This window comes from Mizuhopecten yessoensis, unplaced genomic scaffold, assembly GCF_002113885.1.
Source record: "Mizuhopecten yessoensis strain PY_sf001 unplaced genomic scaffold, ASM211388v2 scaffold9351, whole genome shotgun sequence".
In the NCBI taxonomy this organism is placed as follows: Eukaryota; Metazoa; Mollusca; class Bivalvia; order Pectinida; family Pectinidae; genus Mizuhopecten; species Mizuhopecten yessoensis.
Genome location: NW_018408004.1, coordinates 71,401 through 80,872, shown reverse-complemented (window position 1 = coordinate 80,872; position 9,472 = coordinate 71,401). Strand labels below are relative to the sequence as shown.

Below are 9,472 nucleotides of genomic sequence, written 5' to 3'. Positions count from 1 at the left end.
TTTTCACAACTATATCAGTTGTGTAGTATGATCTTTTCACAGCTATAACAGTATTGCAGTATGCTTCTTTTGACACCTATATCAGTAGTGTGATATGACCTTTTCACAGCTATAGCAGTAGTGTAGTATGATCTTGACACAGCTATAACAGTAGTGTAGTATGATCTTTTCACAACTATATCAGTAGTGTAGTATGATCTTTACACAGCTATATCAGTAGTGTAGTATGATCTTTTCACAGCTATATCAGTAGTGTAGTATGATCTTTTCACAGCTATATCAGTAGTGTGGTATGCTTCTTTTTATAGCTATATCAGTAGTGTAGTATGATCTTTACACAGTTATATCAGTACTTTAGTATGATCTTTACACTGCTTCTCAGTAGTGTAGTATGATCTTTAAACTGCTATATCAGTAGTGTAGTATGATCTTGACACAGCTATAACAGTAGTGTAGTATGATCTTTACACAGCTATATCAGTAGTGTAGTATGATCTTTTCACAGCTATAACAGTAGTGTAGTATGATCTTTTCACAGCTATAACAGTAGTGTAGTATGATCTTTACACTGCTATATCGGTAGGGTATTATGATCTTTTCACAGTTATATCAGTAGTGTAGTATGACCTTTTCACAGCTATATCAGTAGTGTGATATGCTTCTTTTGACACCTATATCAGTAGTGTGATTTGACTTTTTCACAGTTATAACAGTAGTGTAGTATGATCTTGACACAGCTATAACAGTAGTGTAGTATGATCTTTTCACAGCTATATCAGTAGTTTAGTATGATCTTTTCACAGCTATATCAGTAGTTTAGCATGATATTTTCACAGCTATATCAGAAATGTGGTATGCTTCTTTTTATAGCTATATCAGTAGTGTAGTATGATCTTTTCACAGCTATATCAGTAGCGAGTATGACCTTTTCACAGCTATATCAGTAGTGTATTATGACCTTTTAACTGCTGTATCAGTCGTGTGGTATGATCTTTACACTGCTATATCAGTAGTGTAGTATGATATTTACACTTCTATATCAGTAGTGTAGTATGATCTTTACACTGCTATATCAGTAGTGTAGTATGATCTTTTCACAGCTATATCAGAAGTGTGGTATGCTTCTTTTTCATAGCTATATCAGTAGTGTAGTAGGATCTTTACACTGCTATATCAGTAGTGTAGTATGATCTTTTCGCAGCTATATCAGTTGTGTGGTATGCTTCTTTTCACAGTTATATCAGTAGTGTAGTATGATATTTACACTTCTATAGCAGTAGTGTAGTATGATATTTACACTTCTATAGCAGTAGTGTAGTATGATATCTACACTTCTATATCAGTTGTGTTGTATGCATCTTTTCACAGTCATATCAGTAGTTTAGTATGATCTTTACACTCCTATATCAGTAGTGTAGGATGATCTTTTCACAGCTTTATGAGTAGCGAGTATGACCTTTTCACAGCTATATCAATAGTGTAGTATGACCTTTTCACAGCTATATCAGTAGTGTAGTATGATCTTTTCACAGCTATATCAGTAGTTTAGTATGATCTTTTGACAGTTATATCAGTAGTGTAGTATTATCTTTTCACAGCTATATCAGTAGTTTAGTATAATCTTTACACAGCTATATCAGTAGTCTAGTATGATCTTTACACTGCTATATCAGTAGTTGTATGACCTTTTCACAGCTATATAGTGTAGTATGATCTTTACACTTCTATATCAGTTGTGTTGTATGCATCTTTTCACAGTCATATCAGTAGTTTAGCATGACATTTTCACAGTTATATCAGTAGTTTAGTATGATATTTACACAGATATATAAGTAGTGTAGTATGATCTTTACACTTCTATATCAGTTGTGTTGTATGCATCTTTTCACAGTCATATCAGTAGTTTAGTATGATATTTACACTGCTATATCAGTTGTGTGGTATGATATTTACACAGATATATAAGTAGTGTAGTATGATCTTTTCACAGCTATATCAGTAGTGTGGTATGCTTCTTTTTATAGCTATATCAGTAGTTTAACATGATCTTTTCACAGTTATATCAGTAGTGTGATTTGACCTTTTCACAGCTATATCAGTAGTGTAGTATGACCTTTTCACAGCTATAACAGTGGTGCAGTATGATCTTTTCACAGCTATATCAGTAGGGTAGTATGATCTTTTCACATCTATATCAGTAGTGTAGTATGATCTTTTCACATCTATATCAATAGTTAAGCATGATCTTTTCACAGCTATATCAGTAGTGTAGTATGACCTTTTCACAGCTATAACAGTGGTGCAGTATGATCTTTTCACAGCTATATCAGTAGTGAAGTATGATCTTTTCACAGCTATATCAGTAGTGTAGTATGACCTTTTCACAGCTATATCAGTAGTGTAGTATGACCTTTTCACAGCTATAACAGTGGTGCAGTATGATCTTTTCACAGCTATATCAGTAGTGTGGTATGCTTCTTTTTATAGCTATATCAGTAGTGTAGTATGATCTTTTTACAGCTATATCAGTAGTGTAGTACCCTCTTTCCACAGCTATATCAGTATTGTAGTATGATCTTAACACAGCTATATCAGTAGGATCTTTTCACAGCTATATCAGTAGTGTAGTATGACCTTTTCACAGCTATATCAGTAGTGTAGTATGACCTTTTCACAGCTATAACAGTGGTGTAGTATGATCTTTTCACAGCTATATCAGTAGTGTGGTATGCTTCTTTTTATAGCTATATCAGTAGTGTAGTATGATCTTTACGCTGCTATATCAGTAGTTTAGAATGATCTTTACACTGCTATATCAGTAGTGTAGTATGATCTTGACACAGCTATATCAGTAGTTTAGTATAATCTTTACACAGCTATATCAGTAGTGCGGTATGATCTTTTCACAGTTATATCAGTAGTGTTATTTGACCTTTTTACAGCTATATCAGTAGTGTGGTATGCTTCTTTTTATAGCTATATCAGTAGTGTAGTATGATCTTTTTACAGCTATATCAGTAGTGTAGTATGATCTTTACGCTGCTATATCAGTAGTTTAGTATGATCTTTACACTTCTATATCAGTTGTGTTGTATGCATCTTTTCACAGTCATATCAGTAGTTTAGTATGATATTTACACAGCTATATAAGCAGTGTCGTATCACCTTTTCACAGCTATATCAGTAGTTTAGCATGACCTTTTCACAGTTATATCAGTAGTGTGATTGGACCTTTTTACAGCTATATCAGTAGTGTGGTATGCTTCTTTTTATAGCTATATCAGTAGTGTAGTATGCTTCTTATTATAGCTATATCATTAGTGTAGTATGATCTTTTCACAGGTATATCAGTAGTGTAGTATGATCTTTTCACAGGTATATCAGTAGTGTAGTATGATCTTTACACTGCGATATCATTAGTTTAGTATGATCTTTACACAGCTAGTAGTATGATCTTTTCACAGCTATATCAGTAATGTAGTATGATCTTTTCATAGTTATATCAGTAGTTTAGTTTGATCTTTACACTGCTATATCAGTAGTTTAGTATGATCTTTACACTTCTATATCAGTTGTGTTGTATGCATCTTTTCACAGTCATATCAGTAGTTTAGTATGATATTTACACAGATATATAAGTAGTGTAGTATGATCTTTTCACAGATATCAGTAGTGTGGTATGCTTCTTTTTATAGCTATATCAGTAGTGTAGTATGATCTTTACGCTGCTATATCAGTAGTTTAGTATGATCTTTACACTTCTATATCAGTTGTGTTGTATGCATCTTTTCACAGTCATATCAGTAGTTTAGTATGATATTTACACAGCTATATAAGCAGTGTCGTATCACCTTTTCACAGCTATATCAGTAGTTTAGCATGATCTTTACACAGCTATATCAGTTGTGTAGTATGATCTTTACACAGCTATATCAGTAGTGTAGTATGATCTTTCCACAGCTATATCAGTATTGTAGTATGATCTTAACACAGCTATATCAGTAGGATCTTTTCACAGCTATATCAGTAGTGTAGTATGACCTTTTCACAGCTATAACAGTGGTGCAGTATGATCTTTTCACAGCTATATCAGTAGTTTAGCATGACCTTTTCACAGTTATATCAGTAGTGTGATTTGACCTTTTCACAGCTATATCAGTAGTGTAGTATGACCTTTTCACAGCTATAACAGTGGTGTAGTATGATCTTTTCACAGCTATATCAGTAGTTTAGCATGATCTTTACACAGCTATATCAGTTGCGTAGTATGATCTTTACACAGCTATATCAGTAGTGTAGCATGATCTTTACACAGCTATATCAGTTGTGAAGTATGATCTTTACACAGCTATATCAGTAGTGTAGCATGATCTTTACACAGCTATATCAGTTGTGAAGTATGATCTTTACACAGCTATATCAGTAATGTAGTATGATCTTTTCACATCTATATCAATAGTTAAGCATGATCTTTTCACAGCTATATCAGTAGTGTAGTATGACCTTTTCACAGCTATATCAGTAGTGTAGTATGATTTTTACACTGCTATATCAGTAGTTTAGTATGATCTTTACACTGCTATATCAGTTGTGTGGTATGATATTTACACAGATATATAAGTAGTGTAGTATGATCTTTTCACAGATATCAGTAGTGTGGTATGCTTCTTTTTATAGCTATATCAGTAGTGTAGTATGATCTTTTTACAGCTATATCAGTAGTGTAGTACCCTCTTTCCACAGCTATATCAGTATTGTAGTATGATCTTGACACAGCTATATCAGTAGTTTAGTATAATCTTTACACAGCTATATCAGTAGTGTGGTATGATCTTTTCACATCTATATCAATAGTTAAGCATGATCTTTTCACAGCTATATCAGTAGTGTAGTATGACCTTTTCACAGCTATAACAGTGGTGCAGTATGATCTTTTCACAGCTATATCAGTAGTGTGGTATGCTTCTTTTGATAGCTATATCAGTATTGTAGTATGCTTCTTTTTATAGCTATATCATTAGTGTAGTATGATCTTTTCACAGGTATATCAGTAGTGTAGTATGATCTTTACACTGCGATATCATTAGTTTAGTATGATCTTTACACAGCTATATCAGTACTGTAGTATGATCTTTACACTGCTATATCATTAGTTTAGTATGATCTTTACACAGCTATATCAGTAGTTTAGCATGATCTTTACACAGCTATATCAGTTGTGTAGTATGATCTTTACACAGCTCAGTACGTAGTGTGGTATAATCTTTACACAGCTATATCAGTAGTGTAGTATGATCTTTTCACAGGTATATCAGTAGTGTAGTATGATCTTTACACTGCTATATCTGTAGTTTAGTATGATCTTTACACTGCTATATCAGTAGGGTAGTATGTTTTTTTCACAGCTATATCAGTAGTTTAGTATGATCTTTACACTGCTATATCAGTAGTGTAGTATGATCTTTACACACCTATATCAGTAGTGTAGTATGATTTTTACACAGCTATATCAGTAGTGTAGTATGATCTTTACACTGCTATATCATTAGTTTAGTATGCTCTTTTCACAGCTATATCAGTGGTTTAGTATGATCTTTTCACAGCTATGTCGGTATTGTAGTATGATCAAGGATAGCATCGATAACCCACACAAAACTTTATTCGAATTTACCGGCTGACATGATTGAAGTAGAGAGGTCCTCTGACATCTTCCTTCCTGTCCTGTAGACAAAGCAACTCGAGCTAACCTATAAAGTACTATTTGTAGACAATATAAATAGCTTATCAATGAAATGGTTATAATTTATATACTCATTTGTTGATTGATTAAAAAATGTGCAAATATATATCATCACAACCAGAATTGGTTTCCTCACTTTGGACTCAGAGGATAAATCAGCTAAGAGTAAAAAGATATTTTCGGTCACCAACTAGTTGGTGATAAGTTGGACGTGATTTTCACCGCTATCTCCAATAATAATTGTTTCCCCCGTTCGGAGACAGGAATTGTGTACTTCCTATAGAAACATACGTGGTGTTTTTCAGATATGATGTAACATCAATGAAAAGATCCCCAAAACTGGTTATGTCTGGTTAACGTGTTTAGCCAATTCTATTCTCATAGTGTAAAAAGACATATCTGTATACATGTTCAAACACAGCGAGTTTGAGTAAGATATACGTAATGTCTTTATGTATAACTCACAGAGACCCAGCATTTAAAAAGAGAGGTTTGCTGAAATGTGATAATTGAGATAATAACTTAATACAAGAAATATATAAAAGATTCTTAAAGACGTAGCGATACGAGCTGCAATACTGTCTGTTTAATGGTTTGAATACGTCCGTATTTAGAATTCGATCGAAACCACCACTGAATAACATTACAGTGTTTTGTCCCTTTATCATACCGTTAGAGAGGTAACCAGATACACGGCCGACGGGTCGACAGGAACTTTGAAGTATTCAGAACACATTACCGGCAGAATTCATCAATAAAAATGTTAAAAATGTCAACTGGTTATATAAATGTAACAGGCATAAATCTGAAGAAAATTTACAACTTGATCACTTCGCCGTATAGAAAATTATTCCTTTGACTCAGAATGTGTACTTTAATTTCTAATTGACTTCAAAATTTAAAGCACGACTGATGTTTTACAAAACCTTTTTTTATTATACAGTACCATGGCTTGAGTTTATAATCAGTTGTACAATGAGCAGCACTACAAATTTATAGCATTTAAGCGTTATCAAGATTAACAAACATCCTGTAGCTGAATTTATTTTTAAAACTCCAATGTAATGTATCGTACTGGTAGACACCCTGTTTCCTCATGAATAAAACCAACCCATGTGTGACCCGGACATTGCCGAGAGTTAATATCCTTAATACAGTATCTGTTGTAGCCAAAAGGTGTAGATTTGTAATAGAGGGCTCCATAGACACCCATGCGCTGTACTTCTATATAGGTTTGAAATACTTATTTTATGGACAGATAAGTCTTTGCTATACTTGAAGAAGACAGGAAGACGATCATACGTGGGCATTTATATGAAAACGCTTCTTCAGAAGCATATCAGTAAGGTTTTTCAGGGATAAGAAAACGGTAAATCTCAAGTTTAATTTGTAACTAAGATTACCATTGACCGTTTAGTACCATTTACGAGCCCTAGCAGGACGATATGATCCTATGGTACAGTAACGGGTCAACTTTGTTACTAGTGCTTCCTCACTTCGGTTGTTTAGTATTGTTTCATACAGGATTAAGTGGTCTTCGGCTAGTGAGGTACAAATTAAACTTGAGATTTACCGTTTTCTTATCCCTGAAAAACCTTACTGATATGTTTCTGAAGAAGCGTTTTCATATAAATGCCCACGTATGATCGTCTTCCTGTCTTCTTCAAGTATAGCAAAGACTTATCTGTCCATAAAATAATTTTAGCTAAATAATGAGAACGACAAAAACACCAGAGGGATGTACTCTTTGTATTTTTACAGAGGTAACCAGCCTATCCGTACGGCTAGATGGCTGCTAGATCACGTACATATCTACCACACTACATATGGGCTTGTCTTATCTTGGGGAGTTGTAAAGGTAAGAATTTGTGTGTTTGAGTGCATTTTTTCTTAATTTTAACATTTGCCAAACGGATGACATGCATATCATTAATTCAGCATATTATATGATATTTATTGATTCCAGATTCGATAAGATTCAATAAAGCCACATCAGGATTAAATAGCGCGTCATGGTTAATCCTTGGATTATTTTGTGACCTAACCAACGTATATTATTAGTTATCTCTGAGTTAAGAGGGGTCTACGGGCTCATAGCCCCCGTCTGGTTTTTATAGCCCCCGAGCCGAAGGCGAGAGGTCTATAAAACCAAAGGGTCTATGAGCCAGTAGACCCCTCCTTATAACTCAGAGATAACGAATTTGTCACCTTGACAGTGTTTTAGATAGTCTAATTTGTTTTTGTGCAAAGTTATGTCACTTTGTGAGTTTGAGTTGTAAGGTGACAATACCTAAATGGGATTACTTTGCAAAAAATACTTATAAATCAATAAACGTGTCAACAAAACAGTTATAACAATGATGTAGCCTTAGAATAGATACAGGTAATTAGTTTTTAAATTCGAATAGCGCAAGAAACCGTAATTCAAAACCAAATGTTAATGTTTTTATTACGTTTTTAAATAATGGCGCGTGCGACAACTATGCATTCTGTTTTGGGTTATAGGAATAAATTCAAACGATAAAATTTATTTTTTGTCATATAAATTCTAAAGGTCATCATAAAATGTTAATATGCTGATTTTTTTTTATTCATTTGAAGCATAAGATACTGCAAAATTCAAGCCTTGATCCGATTGGGGTCCTAGTGATGATGGTTTGGTGATCCGATTTGTGTCACCTTACTTGACTGCTACCAAAACAGCCTCTACCAGACATCTTTTCGGCAATATTTCGGCAATATTTCGGACAATACACAACCATCTTTGTAATTAGCACCCTAGTTGCCCCCATCATTGCCTGTTTCGTTAAATTTGCTGTCAATTAAGTAGGCTATTTTATCTTGTGAATGATTGGCACACATCGAACGCTTGTGTGTGTCGGACGCCATCTTTGTTGCTATGAAGAGAGATTCCAGTTTGAGTTATCTCCCCTCGCACCTGCTTTTATAGACCCTGGCAGAGCGGGGTTTAGAGAAATATAGACCCCGGCAAGATATCCAATCAGAAAGAGTGTTACACATTTAGAAGGGTGACAAATTTATTTATCCTTGTGTCAGTTGGTGACCCATTCCATGTATGGAGTTAATGTTCTCCCGTTTTAGCCGGGAAAGATCAGCTTGTCACCCCCTAGGGAAGATAGCCTCGTGCCGATTAGCACGTGTTCAATTGTGACGTCATCATAATGTGTCACCGGTAATTGTGACGTCATCAAAAGTGAATGACGATATTCATACCCAACATGTGTTTTTGGTGACAAACATGCCCGACTACTGTAGGTGGAGTTGTGACTGAAATAATAGGATGTCAGAAAAATAACCATCCCCTATGATACATTGAGGATGTAACAGAGAAATCTTCAACCCTCGGGGTGATATTTTGGTTGGCAGAGTCTCGGGTTAGACAACCAAAAAAACTCAACCATCGGGTTGGATATTTCTCTGTCCCTTCAAGGTAGGGGAAGATTCTATTAATCCTCGGGTTAGTTTGTGACTCAGCTAATTTATAGGGACATTTAAACTCTGGTTAGTTTGTGACCTAGCTAATATATAGATATTTAAACTCGGTTTAGTTTGTGACTCAGCTAATGTATAGCTATATTTAAACTCGGGTTAGTTTGTGATTCAGCAAATGTATAGGGACTTTTTTTCTCGGGTTACTTTGTGACTCAGCTAATATAAAGAGATATTTATTCTCGGGTTAGTTTGTGCAGGGATGTGTAGGGGGGGGGGGGG

The 9,472-nt window shown here is 34.6% G+C and overlaps 1 protein-coding gene across 4 annotated transcripts in view; it reads left to right on the top strand.

Annotated features, from left to right (window-relative positions):
- LOC110457863 overlaps positions 1-9,472 on the top strand; it is an 85,243-nt gene that overhangs the window by 26,714 nt on the left and 49,057 nt on the right. For 3 of the 4 annotated variants that reach the window (XR_002463727.1, XM_021509310.1, XM_021509308.1), the window contains exon 2: positions 7,502-7,598. Coding sequence is in view for 3 of the 4 variants with exons in the window: in XM_021509310.1 (XP_021364985.1) it covers positions 7,529-7,598 (70 nt within the window). In the remaining variant the exon portion in view is untranslated. Of the gene's footprint in view, positions 1-6,905; positions 6,973-7,501; positions 7,599-9,472 lie in introns of those variants that run through there. The other variant, XM_021509309.1, reaches the window with a different exon arrangement.